Raw genomic sequence first — 23,933 nt, forward strand, 5'->3', positions numbered from 1 at the left:
TCTGTCAGTCCAGCTGGCTGGCTGTGCTGAGACAGTCCCTATGCTTCACTGGGCAACAGCTGACTGCTTACAGCCAAGTCACCGGTGGAAAACTGTGCCAGAAGCCATGCTGGAACAAAGAACATTGATGGCCCAGGCGCAGGTGGATAACAATTTTTTGAGTAACAGAAGATCTGCCCCAATGTTTTCTCCATTTCAGAAATGAAGTTTGAATAGCTTGAAGTCCAAAGAAATGCCAAATTCTATTATTTACGTTTATAGCAATTTCAGTGGCCTCTTGAACTCTCAGCTGGTCTGTAGCATATGCTGCAGATTGGGGATAATTGGCAAGGTGTTTCACTATTCATACAATAAACCAGATCTTGTTCCAATGGTAGCTGATGTTTTTCCAATTATACATTGGCCTCAAACTACTTGACTGAGTAGAGCACTTCATTCAGCAAAACAATTGTTATGTAAGTCACTCCATACAATTTTCAACTATCATTTTTTTTTTGAAATTGTTTTTTTTTTGTTTTTCCAAAAGTATTGGCTCTAAATCTGGCATATTAACTGATGTGATCACCATATATGTTGGTGCTTGGACAATGTGCACTAACCATCTATAAAAACAAATGCACACTCCCATATATCAACCTACTGTAACCGAGGACAACTAGTCCCTTTTTCTACCTTTAATACATCAACTTCTCTTACCTGGAGTAGATGGTCGTTCAAGTATGTTCAGCTGATGATATATGAAAGCCTGACTATCGTGAACCGAGTCCATGTCAATCTCTTCATCTTCTTGAGAATTAGAAAACTAAAAAAAATAGAAGATTTTCCCCCTCAATAGTTATGGTTTGGATTTAAAATGTTAACTAAGTCAGGTCAGTCCCCAGAAATAAACCAAGTGGCAAGTTAACTTCCATCCCAGTGTTACCTTTTCATATTTTTCTTTTTCTTTAAGCTGTTTCAGCTCATATCTATAAATAGAATCTATTATTATGCATGTGTTAACAGGGATATCAAAATCATGTGAGAAAGAGAATCAACTCAATATTATGCAAGTGGAGTTTTGGCTCCTTGAGGCTGTAAACAACAAGGTAGTAAGGATTTCTGCGCATCCAATGTGGTAAATTTGGATTTTCATAAAGCACTTCACTTCACACAAATGGCTGTTATGCACTTAGGATTCTTAAAGCTGGAGACATCATGTTTGCTTGCACTGAAGATTGGTTAACAAGCAAACAAAAGAGAGCAAGAATAAACAGAACATCAGTAAATTGTCAGGTTTTACGTAATTAGTAAGCTAATGCAAGGATCAGTGCTCAGACTTCAGCTATTTACAATCTTTATTCAGTTGGGTGCTGAGTACTTTCTTCAGTTCCCAGTTGATGAGCAACTTGAATTCTTCACCTCACTTCAATTCTGCCCTCAATCTTCTGTGGTATCCCAATGTGGCCAGTGTCAGCTTCAGGAATAGAAACTCGTCAACCTCCTAGCATTGCACAAACTTCAGACTTCTTCCTTGAGTTTAACTTTAGACCTTAACCATCGCTTCCATTTTCTCTCAGATTGCAAGTGCTGGTAATAGAGATAGACTCCAGCAGAGCTACTAGAAGAGGAACTGGGCTGGTTTTTAGGATGGGGATTGGTGCACAGTCAATAGGATAAGTTGTGCTCGGATCCTCCTGCCTTTCTCTTCCTTAGTCTTTGAGTTTTTCCTGTGCTTCCACGACTTTTTGCTGTAGCTATTCACATGTTCCTTGGTCCCTTTTTTTCCTATAATTGTTGTGTTATCATTGCTTTTGCCTTCTAATATTATCACTTGTTATCTAAACACTCATTTCCTTCACTGCTTAACAATATAATTTCTGATCTTTTCCTGCCTCCCTTTCCCTGTACTGTACTTATTTAATACATGCTCTTTAATAACTTCTGCTTCCAATGAAAATTCAACCCTTTTTCTCTTTCCTCACAGATGCTGACAACTGGCCAGATATTTCCAGCAAACTACTACTGCTGCAGTTAAGGTAAAGTATTGCTCTAATTTCAGAAAATTCATTTATAGACATTTAAAAGAACCTCCTTACCTTGATTTTAAGTTTAACTTTGCTGTTATCTTCATCTTTTTCCAGAACTTGGCCAGGTTCCAGTGGAGAACCGAGTGGAGTCTCAGCTTTTCTCTTCACACTCTGAACTCCAGATGCAGTGGATACAGTCTCCTTACCAAGATGCTCTTCTTCCTGTGAAAGAAAGAACTCGTGTTTAAAATATATCTTTCACAGTTTTAAGGTCTCTATAAATGCTTCACAGCTGAAGTATTTCTGAAGTAAATAATAAAATAATGATGCCTTAGTGCAATAGAGAGGAATGACCTAAATTCAGGAAACCTTGATGTAGAAGTTGTTTGGGTGGAGATGACAATTAGTAAAGGAAAGAAGTGACTATGGGACTGGTGTACAGGCCTCTGAACCACACGGTAAGATGGAGTATAAAGGAAGATTAATGGGAGTTTGTCAGAGATATGGTGATAATCATGGGGGATGGTAATCTACACACAAACTGGAAAAATCAAATGCAGAGATAACCTAAATGAGGAATTCAGACAGTGTTTATGGGATGGTTTCTAAGAATAGCACGTTCCGAAGCCAACCAGAAACAAGACTATAGTAAACCTAGCACAGTGCAATAAGATAGGATTAATGACCTCATGGTGAAGATACACCTAGGTAGCAGTGAACATAAATTGACCGAAATTTTAGTTAGTTTATGGGAGAGCAAAATGGGTTCAAGATTAGTATTCAAAACTTAAATAGGGGGAATTAGGTGACCATGAAAGTAAAGCTAGCTAAAACAAGTTAGCAAATTAGATTAGTGGTCAGTTAATTGAGATGCAGTGACAGACATTTAAGTGCATTTTTAAGAATATATGGAAAAGTTATATTCTAACAAGGAATGGCCCACCATTTGTGGTTAACCAAAAATAAAATTTGTGATATCAAGTGTAAAGAAATAGCATGTAATTGCACAATAAATTGGTGGCAGGGAAGGTCGTACAGAAATATAAAAACAGCAAAGAATGATTATAAGATCAATAAAAAAAGATAAAAAGATAAAGATTAGAGTAAGAGACAATGCTAGTTACAAATGCAAAAAAAAAGTTTCTATAGATATTTAAGAAAACGGTTAATCAAGTGAATATTGGTCCTATAGAAGGCATGTCTCAGGAATTAATGGAAAACATGAAAATGATAGTGGAGATAAACAGGTATTTTGCATCAGTCTTCACTGTAAAAGATACAAACAACATCACAGAAATAGCTGTAAATCAGGAATTAGAATGGAAGGAGGGAAGAATTCAGGAAAATTACAATCACCAAAGCATTGGGACTGAGCAAACTGCGGGCTGCAATGCCCAGGTTCTAATGGACTTCATCCATCTATAACTTTGAAATGAAGCCAAAGTAGGAAAGTTATGCTTCAGTTACAATGGACACTGGTGAGACTACATCTGGAGTATTGAGTACAGTGTAGATCTCCTTAATCTAGGACTGTACTAGTCCTAGATTCTCCCACATGAGGAAACATTCTCTTCACATCCATCCTGTCAAGATCCCTCAGGATCTTTCTATCACCCCTTCTCAGTCTTCTAAACTCCAGTAGAGACAAGGCCAATCTGTGCACATTATACCCCACTTGTCAGATAATTGGCTGCTCATTCAGCCTTTCTATAGCATTTATCACTGCCTTCTGTCTTCTTCACAACTTAGAGGTCACTATTTAAAAATAAGACATCACTCATTAAGACACACGTGAGGCAAAATTTATTCTTTGAGAGGACCACGACTCTCTTCCTCAAAGGGTGGTGGAAGTAGAGTCATTGAATATTTTATTTTTAAGCATCAGTTGATAGATTCTTGATAATTAAGGGGTGAAAGGTTACTGGGGGATAGGTGGGAACACAAAGTTGAGGTTATAAACTGATCCTACTGAATGTTAAAGTAGGCTCAAGGGTCTGAGCAACCTACTCCTGCTCTTAATACAGTAGGGTCTCACAAGCTACAATGAGATGAACCCAGCTAATGTTTATGATGTGGTTGATACATATATAGTCTTTGGATTGTTTTTAAATAATCACCAATGCAGGATTCATGATGGGTGAAGAGCAGAAAGCAGGTAACTTATTTAAAAGCTGGCACATCAGACAATATAGCATTCTATTAGCAAGGTACCAGGCTATGTTTTGTACTCAATTACTGGAGTAGAACTTGAATCACAACCTTCCCATTCAAAACCTGGAGAGCTACTTCAAAATTAAGACTGACAATCAGAAAAAACAGCAGATTGAATCTCATTACCATTTTATAACAGACTGCTATTAGAAGGGAGAATTTTTAACATCTCACAACCTCACAAAGTGTTTTATAATCAAATTCGTAATTCTTCCTCACCTTCAAGTAGAAATTTCCAGCAAGTGTGAGCTGATTACAGTTAGGACAAGTGAACATTTGAGACAAATAAAACGGAGTCAAATCAAACACGAGAAAATGAAATAAAAGGGAAACACAAGATTGAATTGAAAACAGAATGGAAGGTTGCTGAGCTAAAATGTTGACTTTCTTTTTCTGCAGACGCTGCCTAGCCTGCTATTTCTCACATTTTCTGTTTTCATGATATAATGAAAGGAAGAAAAGAATATTTTTAAAACAAAAACATTCTCAGAACATATGACAACTTTCATGAATGACACAACCTAAATTTTAATTGCTTCCTGATAATCAAAAAAAACTGCAGATGCTGGAGAGCTGAAATAAAAACAGAAGAGCCTTGAAGTACTCAGCAGGTCAAGCAACATCTATGGGCCTGACCTGCTAAGTATTTATAGCATTTTTTGTTGTTATTTTACCTGTTTCCTTTCCAGCACAAAAAAAAAATTGAGTGGCAATCCAGAAACATAAATCTTGTGATATACTCACCAGAGTTAAGAATCAGAGATATTACTGAAACATACAATATTCCAAGTAGGACTAACAGGGTTGATGTAGAGTCCACTTCCTTTTAGTGGAGAAAAAGGCAGGATAATCTCAGGAGATAGAGTCAGCCACTTAAGACAAACATTCTATTTACATCAAGAATCGTAAATCTTTGCAATTCTCCATCACAGAGAGTTATGGATACTCAGTTGTTAGTATATTCAAGGCTGAGTACAGAAGATTTTGAACACTAAAATAATTAGTAATGGTAATCAGACAGCAAAGTGGTCTTGTGGCACAGGATCAGATATGTTACTGAACAGTGGAGCAGGTTTGAAGGGCTATATGGATATTCCTGTCTTGATTTCTTCAGCTGTCATTATAAAGGGATTTGTGCCATTAAGTATTGACTTTAACGTGAAAGTAAATTACTTAATGTGTAAATACAATTTCTTGCAAGTTAGGGTAGGCTGAAGGGCAATCTGCCTTTTTCACAAGGATATGGGAAACATGACACATATAATGCCCCTTTGCAATTCACTGGCTGCTGATCACTTACATATTAATAACCCCAGACAGGGCAGTTCGGTGTATGGTGACAGCGTCCAGTGAGCTTTCACCCAGCAACTACAAGGACCTTTCACGAGAACAGAGAGAGTGGGAGGAAAAAAAAAAGTTGTGCAATGATATATGCAAAGATGAAAGGCAGCAAAGAGGATTTAAGGATGCTGGTCACTGGAAAAGATCCAGACGACTCAAAACAAAACATAAATCTAAAGCTGGCTGGAACTGCAGAGAATTCACCAGAACCAAGCCTACAGATGGGAAACCTCTGTGGCTCTACTGAAGCGTGTCAAACTTCTTAATAAAACAAACAAACATGGAAAAACAATTTTTAGTCTTGTAACTAATCCAACACAGCTCAAAAAATGCACCAAACTAAACCAAAAGAAAAGCAGATAATCCAAAATAATTTAATTATTGAATTAAAAAATGATTATTTTTCCCTATAAGAAATACATCAGAGAATGGTTAGCAACTGAAAGGCAAGAGGAAAAACTGAAGTAATCAAAACAAAACAGGGCAAAGTAAAGTAAGGTGAGCCGTTTAGAAAGGCACAAAGCTCATAGAGGTAACGTTCTCAGGTAATACATTTTTTTCTATTTTGGAAGACAAAGATCAATTAATGCTTCATTCAATCAACATCAATGTGAATATACAGAGGACAACTAAAACAGAATATGCTGGAAACACTCAACAGTGTTTCCACTCAGCAGCATATGTGGATATAAGTAATTCCCAGACTGAAGACCTGGCTCTCCTTCTACAGATGCTGCCTGATCTGCTGAATGTTTCCAGTATTTTCTGTTTTTATTTCAGACTTCCAGCATCTGCAGTTTTTAAATTTTCATTTACAGAAGACAAGTCACTGGGATTAAAAATGATGTCTCAGAAGAATACACGTAATTCTATATTTCATGATAACAACATTTACCAGTTAATTGATAGCAAAGATAAGGAAATTACATTTAATCTCATAACTCTAAATGTAAATAGAGAAATTTTGTTTAAATTTTTTTGTACAAAATCAGATTCAATACATTTGACGATGCTCGTTTTCACAATTCTTCACTAAACCAAAACTGAACAACTGAAATAACTGCTATTGTTCAGCGAAGGAATCAAGAAACTTTCCAGCACTAAGGCTAACAAATGTACCTTCCAACCAGCTCATCTTGAATTTGAGGACTGGGTCACCTACCATGAGCACCTCCTTAATTTAAAAAGACTTGAAGTAAAGATTATTTCATTCTTCTTCTGGAAGTGATGGCAGTAAATGAGAATATTAATGAATAAGTTATATTTAAATTGTAGCATTGCCCACTCTATTATGGAAGTATGGTATTAATGTAGGAATATCACAAGTCAAGATATTGCTTATTTTTGTTCTTTAGAAAGTTTATATTGTACCTACATAAATTGCTTTAATATATTACCTTAAAAATAATTAATTATCTCAGCTGTTCTACCAGACAAAGTTTGACACATCCACAGAAGGACATATTGGGACAGTTTATAATATGGCATGGTGACACAAAATCAGAATCAGGTTAATTATCACTGACTTATACGCCATGAAATTTGTTGTTTTGCGGCAGCAGTATAGTGCAAAGACATCAAACTAGTATAAATTCCAAAAGAAGATAGTGCAGTTGACATACAACTCTAGGAACCTGGGTATTTTCATGTGTAGTTTGCACATTATCTCCGTGATTGTGTGGGTTTCATCTGGCTGCTCAGGCTTCCTTCCACATCTTAAAGATATACTGGTAGGCTAACTGGCTACTGTAAATTAAGACTGCGTGCAGATTAATGACAAAAAAGTGCCAGAGAAGGTTGTAGAAGCAGATACAATTTACGACATTTGAAAGGCATTTGGGACAGGTACTTGATTAGGAAAGGAGCAGAGGGCCAAATGCAGGCAAAAAGAGTTAGTGTAAACAGGCGTCGTGGTTGGCATACAGAATAAATTACAGGGATACAAGGAAATAAGTAGAGGGGGAATGGAACCAATAGGATTGCTTCCCTGGGAGCCAGCATGGACACGAAAGGGTAAATTGCACTTGTGTTTGTCATGATAAAGAAAACCAAAGAGAATGGATTTTAGGAGGACCTATTAGGAGGAGAAAGAGACAGAAGGAAATCCAGAGGTTAAGGCCAGGTCAACTGACATCAAAATTGTTCATGTGCTTGGTAGGGTGGGAGGGAAGGAAATGGGGATGCACAAGAAGTTGGATTGAAAGGGTGCAGTGATCTTGGAGGGATGAATTTCTGGAGGAGGATGCAGATATAAGAAGTAGCTAGGCCATGGAAAGAATTGTACCTAAAAAAAAAGTAGCTCAGAAGGTGGAATATGAGAGAACATGGGTTGGAGACCACAGGTAAATGGATCCACTCTTGGCTGCATCCTTAGTTTAGGGGAAAATCTGGACAGGCCACAGCCTTACCCACAAGCTTCAGATCCCATGAATAAAGAAAGGAGGTCTTGTAGCATTCATTACCACAGAAATGAAATGTTCAAAAATACTATTACTCACTTACATTAATCTGAAAGCCAGGCATTAATCCATGCATGCTTGCACTGCCCAAGGTTTCTTGGCCACTTGCTCCCGTCTCAGGAATAATAATAGGATTCAGCACAGTCTTCTTTTCCTTTAAGTTGAGAACGAGACCCAACTCCGGTAGAGGAAGGCATGAAGGTCGGCTGAGGCCAAACAAAGTATAGTACATGTCCACAGCATCACAGCGAAGTCTCCAGTCGTGGGAGGTTCCTTTGATTAAATTTTTGAACAAAAGAGGATTTTTTTCATTATCAACATTGTTATTCACAATAGGCACATTATTAAATAATAAAAAAAAGGAAATGCTGGAAATACTCAGCCAGTTAGGCCTAATCTGATTCTAACTGCCTTACTAACTCATTTGGTCTCACTTTTTCAGAATCATTCCCTTTAATTCTACTCATCCCTTCCCTACCTTCACTCCTGCTGAGAACAAGATGTTTTCTCTCTTCAAGCAACACACATAATGCTAGAGGAACTCAGCGGGTCAGGCTGCATCTATGGAGGGAAATGGACAGTTGATGTTTCAGGTTGAGACCCTTCATCTGGACTGGATGTAGTGATCTTGGAGAGACGAAGATCTAGAAGAGGTAGTAGATATAGGACGTGGCTAGGTTGCTAGGCCATGAAAGGAATTGTACATAAGAACAAATATTTCACAAGGTAGAACATGAGAGAACATGGGTGGAAACCACAGATAAATGGATTGACTCTTGACTGCCTCTTTAGCTTAGGGGCAAATCTGGACAGACCACAACCTTGCCAGCAAGCTTCAAATCCCATGAATGAAGAAAGCTGGTCTTGTTGCATTTATTACTATAGTCTAGATGAAAGATCTTGACCCGAAACATCGACTGGCCATTTCCCTCCATTGATGCTGCCTCACCCACTGAGTTCCTCCAGCTTTTTGAGTGCTGCTCCAGATTCCAGAATCTGCAGTGTCTTGTTTTCTCTCTTACCCAGTTCTGACAAAGTTCAAGATTCAAGATTTGCTTTATTGTCATTTCTCTGAGTATTTACATACACAAAAAAACGAAATACTGTTTCTCACCAGCTCATATCAGTGCAACAAAAAGAACAGTGATAAATATCTAAAATAGCCTATAAAAACATCTCAGAGGTGAAACATTAACATCTCAAGTGTCTCAGAGGTGAAACATTAACTTTGTTTCCGTTTCTGCCTGACCTGCTGAGTGCTTCCAACATGGAAAACAGGATGCAGAGTACTGTACACCTGTCTTACAAAGGGGCTGTGTTCCTCAAAAACAGTCCCTATTGCGATGTTCTGTAATATGAACCCTTGATAAAAAAAAATGACAATATTTGTTTCTTTTGCATTTTATTTAGTTATTATTTCTCACGAGTTTTGTAATAGCAAATTTTATTCTGTACCTCAATTTCTTCAGTCGTGATTTTTTGAATTCCATTATGACAAACTGCCATAATGCAGGGATACACTGTAGTAGCATTGCAAATGAGGGGATGGAGTCAAATATAGAAGATATACTAAACAAGTCCAGTAGGCAGAACAGTTGGGGGCATGACAAGGCACAAATGAAGACTGCTTGGCTAAAGTGCATACATTTTAATGCAAAGTGCCTGAGAAGTAAAACTAATGATGATCTTAGAGCATTGATCAACACGTGGAAATACGATATTATTTCAATCACCGAAACTTGATTTAAAGAAGGGCAGGATTGTCAGATCAAGATTCTTGAGTATAGAAGCTTCAGACATGATAGAGGGGGAGGTAAAGAGGGCATCATAATACTGAGTAAGGGGGACAACCCTGCAGTGCTCAGGGAGAATGTCCTAGAAGCCTTGTGTGGAAAGGGGTGATTATTTTGCTGGGAGAAAGAGGAGCACATGTGTAGAAAAATCACCAAAAGGTGCATAAGCAATAGGCTAAGAGTAGTGCTGGATTTTTACCTTCCCAATACTGACTGTGATTTCCTTAGTGCAAGGTGTTTAGATGGGATGGAATTTGTAAAGTGCATCCAGGAAATTTTTTTGAGCCAATATGTAGATAGCCCTATTAGAGACAGGCTACATACATATACATATATATATATATATATATACACACATATACACACACACATTATATATTATAGAACAGTACAGCACAGGACAGGCCCTTCAACCCATGATGTTGTGTCGAACTAATTAAACGTAATTAAATGCCTAACTAAACTAATCCCTTCTGCCTACACAATGTCCATATCCTTCCTTTCTCTGCACATTCATATGCCTATCTAAGAGCCTATTGAACACCTCTTCTGTATTTGCCTCCACCACCACCCCTGGCAGCACATTCCAGGCACCCACCACTTACTGTGTAAAAAAACTTGCCCCACACATCCCCTTTGAACTTACCCCCCCTCACCTTAAATGCATGCCCTCTCATATTAGACATTTCGACCATGAGAAAAAGATACCAGCTGTCTGCTCTATCTGAGACTCTCATAATCTTCTCCACTTCCATCAGGTCTCCCCTCAGCCTCTGCTGCTCCAGAGAAAACAACCCAAGTTTGTCCAACCTCTCCTCATAGCACATGCCCTCTAATCCAGGCAGCATCCTGGTAAACGTCTTCTGCACCCTCTCCGAAACCTCCACATCCTTTCTATAATGGGCGACCAGAATTGAATGCAATACTCCAGATGTGGCCTAACTAGAGTTTCATAAAACTGCAACGTAACTCCCTGACTCTTGAACTAAACACCTTGACTAATGAAGGCAAGCATGCCATACACCTTCTTTACCACCCTATCAACCTGTGCAGCCACTTTCAGACAGCTATGGACTTGGACCTCAAGATCCCCTTGTACATCAGCCCTGCCATTAACAGTGTACTGTCCCTTTACATTTGATCTCCCAAAGTGCAACGCCTCATATTTGGCCAGATTAACCTCGATCTGCCATTTCTCTGTTCATATCTACAACTGATCTATATCCCACTGTATCCTTTGGCAATTTTCTACATCACTCACGACACCACCACTCTTTGTATTGTGGGCGAACTTACCAACCCACCCATCCAAGTTTTCATCCAGGTCATTTATATACATCACAAACAGTAGAGGTCCCAGTACAGATCCCTGCAGAACACTGCTAGTCACCTCCAGCCAGAATAAGTCCCATTGACCACTACCCTCTGTCTTCTACAGGCAAGCCAATACTGAATCTAAACAGCCAAGTCACCGTGGATCCCATGCATCTTAATCTTCTGGACAAGCCTACCATGAGGGACCTTGTCAAATGCCTTAATAAGATCCAAACGGACAACATTCACAGCTCTACCTTCATCAATCAGCTTCGTCACTCCTCGAAAAACTCAATCAAGTTGGTAAGACACAACTTGCCCCGCACAAAGCCATGCTGACCGTCCTTAATTAGGCCACGGTCTTCCAAATGCTCATAAATCCTTTCCCTAAGAATCCTCTCCAATAGCTTCCCTACCACTGATGTGAGACTCACCAGTCTATAGTTACCAGGATTATCCTATTTCCCTTCTAGAATAACAGAACAATATTAGCTACTCGCCAGTCCTGTGGTGAAAGAGGACACAAAGATCTTGGTCCAGGCTCCTGCAATCTCATCTCTTGTCTCTTTCAATAACGTGGGGTATATCCCATCAGGCACTGGGGACTTAATGTTCTTTAAGAGACCCAACACTACCTCCTTCTTTACCTCAAAATGCCCCAGCATATTAGCATGCTCCACACTGATCTCACTATCCTCCACGTGCTTCTATTTGGTAAATACCAATGCAAAATCCTCACTTAGGACTTCACCCACATTCTCTGCCAAGTACATATTCCCTCCTTTATCCTTGAGTGGTCCTACCCTCTCCCTAGTTATCTTCTTGCTCTTGATGTAGATGTAGAATGCCTTGGGATTCTCTTTAATGCTACTTGCCAAGGACTTTTGGTGGCCCCTCCTGGCTCTCCTAATTCTCCATGAGTTCTTTTTTGGCTTCTTTATAATCCTCAAGGGCTCCATTTGATTTTAGCTTCCTAAACCTTACACACGCTTCCTTTTTCTTCCTGACTAAATTCACCACCTCTCGACGTCCATGGTTCCCTGACCTCGTCATCCTTGTCCTTCCTTCTTACTGGAACATAACTGTCCTGTACTCTGTGCAGTTGGTCTTTAAACACCCTCCAAATGTCAGATGTGGACTTTCCCCAAAAACAGCTGTTCCCAATTAACTCTCCCTAGTTCCTGCCTAATACTCTTGTAATTTGCCCTGTGCCAATTTAACACTCTCCCACAAGGTCCATGCTTATCCTTATCTATAGCCATCTTAAAACTTGAGTTGTGGCCACTGTTCCCTAAATATTCTCCCACTGAAAGGGCAGTTACCTGGCCAGGCTTATTTCCCAACACCAGGTCCAGTATTGGACTTAATCTTGGGAAATGAGGCCAGGCAAGTGGTGGAAGTGTCAGTGGGGGAGCCTTTTGGGCATAGTGATCATAATTCTACAAGTTCCAAGGTAGTTATGGAATGGGGTCCTCAAGGTCCTAAATTGGGGGAAGGCCGATTTTAATAACATAAGACAGGACCTGGTGAAAGTAGATTGGGAGCAGCACAATATCTGACAAGTGGAAGTCTTTTAAAAGTGAGATGGAGAGAGATCAGAGCCAGCATGTTCTCACAAGGGTGAAAGGCAAGGATGGCAAGATTAGGGAACCCTGAATAATAAGGGATATTGAGGGTTTGATGAAGAAAAAGAAAGCACATCGCAGGCAGAAGCAACTGAAAACAGGAGAGATCCAGATTTCAGACGGTGTAGGAGAGTACTTTTTAAAAATAAGGAATGCAGAGAGGGGCCATGGGAAAAAAAATCACTGGTAGATGTGATTAAGGAGAATCCCAAGGCATTTGATATGTATTAGGAGCAAGAGCGTAACCAGGGAAAGAATAGGTCCCCTTGAGGACCAAAGGGGCAATCTGTGTGTGGAGCCAGGGGATGTGGCTGAGGTCTTAAATGAATACTCCTCATCTGTATGTAGCAGGGAGAAAGACTTGGTAGATGGAGAGTGCAGGGAGAGGGACAGTGATATTCTAAAGCAAGTTAGCATTAAGGAGGGGGTGTTGAATGTCTTGGAGCAACTAAAGGTGGATAAGTCCCCAGGGCTTGATGAGGTGCATCCTAAGCTGCTATGGGAGGCAAAGGAGGATATTGTTGGGGCCCTCATAGAAAGTTTTATATCTTTCCTAACCACAGGTGAAGAATCCGATGAGGCAAATGTGTTTCCTTAATTCAAGAAGGGCAGCAGGGATAAGCCAGGTAACTACAGGCCAGTGAGTCTTAAATCAATGGCAGGGAAATTATTGGAAAAAAATTCTAAGGAACAGGATTTATTTACACATGGAAAGGCACGAATGGATTTGGGATAACCAGCATGGCTTTGTTCATGGCAAACCTTTTCTCACTAATTTAATTTAATGCTTTTGAAGTGGTAATTAAGTACATTGATGAGGGCAGTGTGGTAGACTTTGTTTACATGAATTTTAGTTAGGCTGCTGAGAAGGTCCCACGTGGTTGACTGGTCCAAAAGGTTAGAGCCTTTGGAATCCAAGACAATCTGGCAAACTGGATCCAAATTTGGCATGTCAATAGGAGGCAGAGGGTGCTATTGCAGGAGGGTTGCCTTTCTGAATGGAGGCCCACAACCAGTTTTCTGCCTGGTCCCATTTATCTGCACCCAGACCACAGCCCACCATACCTCTCTCATCCATGCACCTATCCAAACTTCTCTTAAATGTTACAACTGAACCCACATCCACCGCTTCCACTGGCAGCTCATTCCACACTCGCACCTCCCTCTGAGTGAAGTAGTTCCCTCTCATATTTCACCTTTCACCCAAAACCTATGACCTCTAGTTCTAGACTCACCCAACCTGAGGGGAAAAAGCCTGCATACATTCACCCTGTCTATACTCGTCATAATTTTGTATACCTCTCCCCTCAAGATCTTCCCTCATTCTCTTGCATTCCAGGGAATGAAGTCCTAACCTATTCAACCTTGCCCTATAACTCAGGTCCTCGAGTCCCGGCAACATCTGTGTAAATTTTCTCTGCACTCTTTCAAGCTTATTGATATCTTTCCTGTAGGTAGATGACCAGAACTGCACACAATACTCTAAATTTGGCCTCAACAACATCTTGTACAACGTTAACAGGACATCCCAGCTCCTGTACTCAGTACCCTGATTTATGAAGGCAAATGTGCCAAAAGCTCTCTTTACAACCCTATCTACCCGTGATGCCACTTTCAAGGAATCATGGATCTGTATTCCCAGGTCCCTTTGTTCTACCGCACACCTCAGTGCCCTACCATTCACTGTGTAAGTCTTACCCTGGTTTGTCCTCCCAAAGTGCATCACCTCACACTTGTCTGCATTAAATTCCATCTGCCATTTTCCAGCTGGTCCAGATCACTTTACAAGCTTTGATAGCCTTCCTCGCTGCCCACTACGCCCCCAATCTTGGTGTCATCTGCAAATTTGCTGATCCAGTTTACAACATTATCAGTTAAGTCATTAATATAGATGATAAACAACAATGGACCCAGCACCGATCCCTGCAGCACACCACTAGTCACAGGCCTCCAATCAGAGAGACAACCATCTATTATCACCCAGTTTCCTCCCACATTCTAAAGACGTACGAGTAGGTTAATTTGGGGGTTTAAAAAATGGGTGGCGCGGAATCGTTGGGCCAGAAGGGCCTGTTACCACGCTGTAAATAAAAAAAAAACACACTCCGGCTTCTTCCACTAAGCCAACGTTGAATCCAATTGACTACTTCATCCTGAATGCCAAGCGACTTAACCTTCTGGACCAGCCTCCCATGTGGTACTTTGTCAAGGGCCTTGCTAAAGTCCATGTAGACAATGTCCACCGCCTCCCTTGATCAACCTTCCTGGTAACCTCCTCGAAAAACTCTAGAAGGTTGGTTAGACATGACCTGCCACACACAAAGCCATGTTGACTAATCAGGCCCTGTCTATCCAACTACTTATCCCGTCCCTCAGAATACTTTCCAATAATTTCCCCACGACTGATGTCAGGCTCACAGGCCTATAATTTCCCGGCTTATTCTTGGAGCCTTTCTTAAACAACAGAACAATTTCTGCTGCTTTAGAAAAGGTACTGATGGACTTACAAGTTCTACTTTGGTTTTGCTGAGGTTTGGTGAAGTTTCCTCTGATGTTGACAAAACTAACGAAGGATATTTTAGGATCCTAATTAATTATGAGGGAAATGGCTGCATTTGGGTACCATTGTTTGTTTGCCAAATGCCTTAGCCAGTGTGGTGTGATGCTCAGGACAGTGCTGCTTTGGGCAAGCAACTGAAGGAATATTTCTATTGGTATCTGAAAGATGAATGCAAATATAAAAAGATAAATGAACTCTGAAGAAGTTTGCCAGTAAGGCAATTGTCTCATTTCCAGTCATAGGTTTTATGGACGTCAGGCTCCAGACCACAACTTGACACAGGGAGTGTCTCACTGGTAATGACCTTGAACATTGTTAGTCAATGGGAACAGATTCGATATGATACTATACCTTGTCTGCTATACATTCCAAATTTTCTAATCAAGCTGCTCAAGAGAACATTAATTTAGCAGCTTTCTAAAACAGAGAATAGCTTTGAAAAAGTGTTTGAATTACACGATATTTCACAAACACAATGAACTGTTTTCAATGAACATTTGTTAGCTTAGGAAAACATTTGAACATATTTTGTGCAATAAGAAAAGCAGTGCTTTGCTTTTAAATAGTTAATGCGATATTTCCTTTCTTGAGTTAACTTCTTTAGCTGCCTTCATAACTAAAGGAAAGCTCAAAATCTCAAAGAAATAAAGTGCTAAATCATTATCCTTGAATATACACTTCACACCAAGCTGCAAATAAAATCTTTTCAGAAAATAGGCTTGCATTTTTAATACTGATGTTCCCACTGAACTTAAAGTTATGATTCCTTTAAATCATCCAGGACTCGAAAAAGGCTATTCAGTCCAATGTGATTCTGCCAGTTCACTGAAGGAGCTATTCAAGGTCTCTTCCAGTAGGTGTGCAATTCCCTCACTAATATGTATTTATCAAATCCCCTTTTAAAATATTGAAAACAAAACAGCTGCAAGACCAATCTCTGCAATTCCCAGCTAGTCACCTCTTTCTTTGGCGATGCCTCATACTGAGCAACTATGGCCAAAATGTGGATTGCTGTCCAAGGTTACGTGCAGTACATATTATGAACTATTGCTATGGAGATAACTGAAAATAATGACAAATGTTTTTAGATTTTTAAAAATTGATCAGGGTTGCCTTTAACAGATTATGGCCCAGAAATTTGTCTCTGCAAGTCCAAAATGGACTTTCTGGTGTGAGCTCTGTTTCTCTGCCCTCCAGCTCATAAAAATGACACCAATAGTACAATAACAGAATTTATTTCTGGTGAGATTTTCAACCATATTGGTCTGAATCTTAATTTGTGCCTCAAAGCAGCAGCATTTAATGATGAATGCTCAAAATGATCATCATTGAAAAGGTCAGACATATCTTTCCCAAAGCCATAGGCAGACTGCTTCATAACTCTTGGCAAAACAAACAAATCTGATCCAAACTGGGATCTGTCACTACGTCATTTCAATGGGCTTCCCCTCAAAAGTAAGTGGCCAGAAAAAATCCAGCAAAGTGAGAAGTGGTTCCACGTTCAGCAGGAGAATAGCCGAAAGACATCTGACTAAAGAAATGGTACCAAAAATCTTCTCCACTTGAAATTCACAGGGAGGCAACCTCTAATGAACACTTCCCTCAGCAGCAATACCCCTGTACGATATCCTTCCACAAGATAGTCTTCACTCTCAACTGTGTCCTCTCAAAACCACAAATACAAGCGCACACAAATGTCGGTTTTCCTGTGACCATGATGTCAGGAACTTTGGAGCCAATTTCTACTGTTATGTGCCATATATTACACTTTGCTGCCTACTGCTACAGTGTAGAAGTCAACAAGAACTCGATCAGTGAGTGGGAAGCCTTCAATTTTTAGTCAACGTGACTTTTGCATTCACACCTGGAGAGGGAATTTGCCTATACCACTCAACACCCAAAAACACAGGCAGTCATGCCCTTAACGACACCTCCCTGGTTTCCCGCTATTATAACTGTCCTTTGCACAAGAAGCTTACATCTTCCACACATTGGTCTTCAGAAACTCAACCCAGTTCCTCTGACCTTGTATGGATTCTGTGACTCCCTGCTCCCATCATTATAGCATGCACTTACTCCTCACCATTATACCTGATAGGTGAGTGTTCGTTACATAAGATGGGACTCTTTAAGGACCATTTCTGCAGGTAAGAGAAGGAAAAGAAAGTTGCTTCTAATTTAAATTCCTAATCCTCCTGTTCCTGATACAGAGTGGCATTACACACGGGAGCCTGCTATTGCTGCTTTGCAACTGATGGAAGTGAATTTCAAAATCTTTTCTTAAAACAAAAACATCTTTCCAGCTTTGTAGTGCTCCACATCACCACTACTTGCTTTTACCTCCTGCCCAAAATCCACAAACAGAAGTGAATGACCTGCCCAAGGTTTCAGCCTGTTCTTGCCCCAAACCTATTTCTTCCTACCTTGACTCCATCCTTTCTCCCCTGGTCCAGTCCCTTCCCACTTATATCCTGATACTTCTGATAACTGTGAACTGGAAAAATTTCCAATTCACTGGTCCTAACCAGCTCAGCTTCAACTTGGATGTTCTCTCTGCCCCTCCATCCCACATCAGGTGGTCTGAGGGCCCCAGGTTTCTTTCTTGACTGGAGGCCCAACCAAATCCCCTCCATCAATACACTGATTTGTTTGGCTAAACTCCTCCTCGTATTGAACAACTTCTCCTTCAATGCCACTCACTTTCTCCAGATTAAAAGGTATAGCTCTGGAAACTTTACATGGGCCCAAGCTAAGTCTGTCTTTTTGTGGGGTATGCAGGACAGTCTGTTTCAGTATTACTTGTGCCCTCTTCAACTATTTTTTGGGTGCATCAATGACTTCATTGGCACTGCTTCCTACATCAATAACCCAAAAACTTCATTACTTTTGCTACCCATTTTCACCCTGCTCTCATCACATAGTCCATCTCTGAATCTTCTCTTTCTGGATTTCTTTGTCTCCATCTCAGGAGATGGCAATCCATAAACATCCGTCACAAGCCTACAAACTCCACAGCTATCTTGACTATAGTTCATCCCATCCTGCTTTCTCCAACCCATTCTTCCAGTACCTTCATCTCCATTGTATTTCCTCCAATATGAGACCTTCCTTCTTCCTGAATCATGGCTACCCCTCTGCCATAACTGTTGATGCTTGACTGTATCTCATCTTTTTCCTTCACCTCTACTCTCACCCATCTTCTCTGGACAGACTACAGATAAAGTTCTCCTCATCCTCACCTTCCACCTCACCACCCTCCATAATCTCCGCCAGCTCCAACGAGATTCCACTACCAGACACATCGCACTCTCCCCTTTCAGCACTTAGGGACTTTGCGAATCCCTGGTTCACTATTCCTACTAATCCCAGGTCTTACACCACTTACCCATAAAACCAGAGAAGATGCTACACCTGTCATTTTACCTGCTCCCTCCCCACCATCCAAGACCCCAAACTTCTAAGTAAAGCAATGATTCACTTGCACTTCTCAAATTTAGTGTAATGCATTTGGTGCTCACAATGTGGTCTTTCTAAGCTGGAGAAACCAAACACAGATTGGGTGGCCATGCTGTGGAGCATCAGCAATCAGTCGACAGGGGCCACTTTGAGCTTCTGGTTGCCTGCCACTTTACTTTCTGCATCATATTCCGACCTGTTAGTCTGTGGCCTCTTGCACATCTAAGGATGCCCAATGCAATCTTGAGGAACAACACCTCGTCTTATATCTTAGAACACTATAGCCTTCTGGATTCAATATTTAATTCACCTACTTACTATAACTTGCTTTCTCTGCTAATATCAGAATTGGCTATTTCTGCTGCAAGTCATCAGTCTGTGATATTGGCTGAGTTTTCTTTTCTCCTTTCCATTAACACACATTTATCTGCTATTTGCAAAACATCTTACACTTTTGTAATGGGAATAGTTGGAAGGTGACAAGACGGCCTCACAGCAGCCCTGGTCTTAGACAATAAGATATTGCAGAATTAGGCCGTTCGGTCCATCGAGCCTGTTCTGCCATTCAATCATGGCTGATTTTTTTCAAACCCGTTCTTCGGCCTTCTCCCTGTAACTCTTAACCCCGTTACCAGTCAAGAACCTATCAATCTCTGCCTTAAATACACCCAATGACTTGGCCTCCACAGCCCTCTGTGGCAACAGATTCACCATGCTCTGGCTGAAGAAATTCCTCATCTCTGTTCTAAAGGTACATCCCTTTAACCAGAGGTTGTGCCCTCAGATCCTAAACTCTCCTGCTAATGGAAACATCCTCTCCACGTCCACTCTATCCAGGCCTTTCAGTATCCGGTAGGTTTCGATAGATCCTCCCTCATCTTTCTGAACTCCATTGAGTACAGGCCTAGAGACATCAAATGCTCCTTATTTGTTAAGCCTTTCATTCCTGGGATCATTCTTGTGAACTTCCTCTGGACCCTCTCCAGGGCCAGCACATCTGTCCTTAGATATGGGGCCCAAAATTTGTCACAATATTCCAAATGCGGTCTGAGCAATGCCTTATAAAGCCTCAGCAGTATGTCCTTGCTTTTATATCCTAGTCCTCTCGAAATGAATGCTAACATTGCATTTGCCTTCCTTACTACCAACTCAACCTGCAAGCTAACCTTGAGGGAATCCTGAACTGGGACTCCCAAGTCCCTTTTGCACCTCTGAATTTTCTCCCCATTTAAAAAATAGTCTCCACCTTTATTCTCCCCACAATTCTCTATGCTGTATTCTATCTGTCACTTCTTTGCCCACTCTTCCAAGCTGTCCAAATCCTTCTGCAGACTCCCTGCCCCTCCACCTATCTTGGTATCATCTGCAAAACTGTCCACAATCCCATCAGTTCCTTCATCCAGATCGTTAATGTATGAAGTGAAAAGTTACGGTCTCAACACTGATCCCTGTAGAACTCCACTCATCACCAGCAGCCATCCTGAAAAGGACCCCTTTATCCCCACTCTCTGACTTCTGCCTGTCTGAGCCTACTACAGATACTCCCTCTGTCCTATCCATCCCTCCCCACACGTTCATGGCAGATTGAAACTGACATTACTCTTTCCCAGTTAGAATTACACGTCTTGAACATAAACCCTGTTTCTCTTTCCACAGATGCTACCTGACCTACTAAGTGTTTCCAGCATTTTCTGTTTTTGTCTTTGGAGAGAGGAACAGTTAATTTTCCAGATCAACAATGCTGCTTCACCTGCTGAGTATTTAGAACATTTAGTGTTTTTATTCTGGACAGTTTGACATTTAGTGAAAATGCAAGAACAGCAGATAAGGAGCTGGAAACATGGGTGCAGATTTAACAAAATCATGGATGAGGTTTTCTTTTCTTGAGAGCAAAGATGGAAGCAAAAATAGGTGATATTGCAGGATCAATGCAATTTTGTTGAGCAAGACCTGGGGGTTTGAAGCCAAGCTTGAGGTTGAACGTTTTGTAAGTTCTGTATGGTTTGGTTTAGCCTGAACAAGAGAATATGGACTAACTGGGAAAAGGGCAGAGTTTATTGTGAAAGCGATAATAATGATCTGATCTTTCTAGTGAACTTTTGATTCAACCCTTCTCGTGTTTAGATAAAGCCCCACAAAATTGGAAGTGCAGAAGAAAGTTCTGAGGTAGGGTGAAGAGCCCTCAGGTTACACATGACAGCTCAACCTTATGCCTATGGATATCACAAAGGGCTCGGAAGTGGAGGAAGAATGGATCTTTAGAGGACTTAAAAGGCTACTGTCTTTTCTGATCTGATTTGTAAATAAATAGGGAATATAGATGCTTACCTATCAGTGCAATAGCTCTGAAATGCACAGGTCTCAAAGGGTTTTGCTAGTGAACATTTTGAATATTAAGTTGGTTTCTGCATTGGTTTTTCTATGAACATATTTATAAGATCATGTTCATAAGATAAAAGATACTTATTGGCTGCAAAGGAACTCTTCAAAAAAACCCACAATGTATGTCTTCTCTTATTCCTGTGGCTCCCTTCTCCCGCCTTGGGGGGGGGGGGGGGGGGGGGGCATTTCCTCTCCTCCCCCATCCTTTATTCCAAGGTCCACTGCCCTCTCCTACCGGATTCCTTCTTCTTCAGCCTTTGGCCTCTTCTACCTATCACCTCTCAGGTTATTACATCTTCTCCCCTCCCCCACCCACTACCTTCCCCTCTCACCTGGACTCACCTATCACCTGAACTCACCTATCCCCTGCCCGCGCGTGTTCCTCCCCCTCCTCCCATCTTCTTATTCTGGCTTCTGCCCTCTTCCTTTCCAGTCCTGATGAAGGGTCTTGGCCCAAAACGTTGACTGCTTATTTCCCTCCATGGATGCTGCCTGACCTGCTGAGTTCCTCCAGCACTTTGTGTGTGTTGCTCCAGATTCCAGCATCTGCAGAATCTCTTGTGTCTCCACAATGCATTAGACTGCAATAATGCATTAAAATTATATCTTCAGTTCAATGGTTTGCAAAGTGAACTTCTAAAATAAAATACAGCTTTATCATGATAATTGTTTAACATCTCGCATATGTGCAAGTGTTACTATTTATCAAATTAAGGTTGTTTTTTTTAAAATCACAAATGTAAATTCTCCATTACTGAAACAATATTTCATAGAACCAACTGCAACAGTATTCATTTACCAAACATGTTTAATTTCTCATAAAGTGCAAATGAACCAAGTTTCAGAAATGATGAAAATAGAATGCAGATACATATTTATGCCGAAGAATTGGTCACCAAGTGTAATTATGATCCATACTGCAGGTGCTGGTATAGTAAACTCCCAGTAACTGCCAAAGATCTTTTAGACTCATTCATCCTTGAATCTGAACTGAATGATCAGAACACAAAGACTGTAAGATGGTCTAAAATAATGGTTTATATGCAAGGTTCTGCTAATTTGCCAAGTGATGCAAATTAGTGTATCGGCAACACTGGAAAATATGCCCAACAATAATCACAGAATCAAGAGGCCCTAATAAGCCCCAGTTGTCACACTGGTTTCCTGAGCAGAAAGAAACTGAGTAGTCTTTACGTTCAGGACAAAATAAAACACCAATTGGGCTATAAAGGTAGAACCCACCAAGGTAGATGACCTGGTCACAATGCAAAATGAAACAGGAACATTTGTTGCCTTGACTCCAAGATACATTTCTCCTCATAAAACATGCTCCAGAACTTTTTAGTTTACAACCTATACAGATGGAGTTGTGGTAGCATTTCCTCTCCAATTTTATGAAGTATCAGCTTTTATTGCTTTTGCCAGTATTCACAATTCATCTCATCACCCCGTGAACACAGGATTCTTTTGCTACCCTTTAGGCCCCATAATCCATGGAGAGCTCATGGGGGAGGAAAGATCAAAGAGTCTATGCTAAGTCTCTCCAAATCTGGCTGTGTGCAGATCCTGGCAGCATTAATAAATTGTTAAGATGAAAAGCGAGCTTTGGCTAACCGTGAAGGCCAAGTCAAGCCCAACAAGTCTCTGCTCCTAGTTTGCTGCAATTCCTACAAATAATCAGGACAGTAAGTTCCATCAAAAGTTGGGGAATCTGGGGAGAAACTAACCAATATATTGTATGGCCATTTAATAAAATCGCACCTCATGCTCAACCATAGAGATACTTTCCCAGCCAATCTCCAACTCCCTCGATTCCATTCGTGCCCAAAGATGCCGCACGTACTCAATAAAAGGACCCACAATTCTCTGGGTAGAGAATTCCAAGGTATCATAATCTTTTGAGTAAATATATGGTACTCCTTAAAGCCCTGTGCATTTGCAGCAAAACTTCCTTATTCTTGTACTCCAACCCTTTTGCAAAAAAGTAAACACACCATTTGTCTAATTGGTTGATGGGCCTGCATGTTATCATTCTACTTTTCATGTACCAGCTTTTCCAGATCCCACTGTATAACAACATTCATTAGTTCTCTCACCATCTCAACATTTTTCCCTTAAATTCTTCCCACCAAAATGAATAAAGTGTCTTTCATTAAACCTTTACAGACTCTGCATCCTCCTTGGTACCACAAAGTAGATCTGATCATATTAAAAAGGAGCAATTGACTGATTGTTGGCACATATTCAGTTTCCTGCCACACCCAGTGTTTGGAAGTGTACAGGCGTATTCATTCTATTTGATAATCTATGACTGGGGAAAGAATGCCACTACTTTAATAGGAGGGAACCATGGTCTAATTGCACTGAGCAATGTAAATAAATTAGTGTCACTAAAGAAACTACTGTTGAAATTAAATAGATTAGAGGCCAAGAAACCTCCCAGACATGCTGAGCTGAATCCCAGAGTTGTAAACTTAAGAGTAGTGGAGTCAGTGGATGCAAAAGTGAACATTGCCTAGATCTTGGAGCAATGTCAGCAGATTGGAAGATTATAAATGTAATACTGCTATTCAAAAGAGGGAGAGAGAAAACAGGAAAATATACACCAGATAGTTTAAAATCAGATGACAGCAAAAGGCTGGAATGTATTATTGTGAATATGATAACAGGTCATTCGGAAAATCTTAATATGATTACACAACTAATGAGGAGATTTGAAAGGAAAATTCTGTTTAAGAATAGCTAATGGAACTCTGATAAAGTAATGGGTAGAGTTGATCAGGGAG

General features: G+C 40.5%; 1 protein-coding gene across 1 annotated transcript in view; it reads right to left on the reverse strand.

The window, feature by feature from the left end:
• The window catches only part of taf2 (TAF2 RNA polymerase II, TATA box binding protein (TBP)-associated factor), an 84,846-nt gene that overhangs the window by 1,323 nt on the left and 59,590 nt on the right, over window positions 1–23,933 (reverse strand). The window contains exons 24-26 of the mRNA XM_052022623.1: window positions 8,061–8,290; window positions 2,076–2,228; window positions 697–802 (exon numbers count right to left, since the gene is read on the reverse strand). Of these exons, the coding sequence (XP_051878583.1) occupies window positions 697–802; window positions 2,076–2,228; window positions 8,061–8,290 (489 nt within the window). The remainder of the gene's footprint in view (window positions 1–696; window positions 803–2,075; window positions 2,229–8,060; window positions 8,291–23,933) is intronic.

This window comes from Pristis pectinata, chromosome 9 (assembly GCF_009764475.1).
Source record: "Pristis pectinata isolate sPriPec2 chromosome 9, sPriPec2.1.pri, whole genome shotgun sequence".
In the NCBI taxonomy this organism is placed as follows: Eukaryota; Metazoa; Chordata; class Chondrichthyes; order Rhinopristiformes; family Pristidae; genus Pristis; species Pristis pectinata.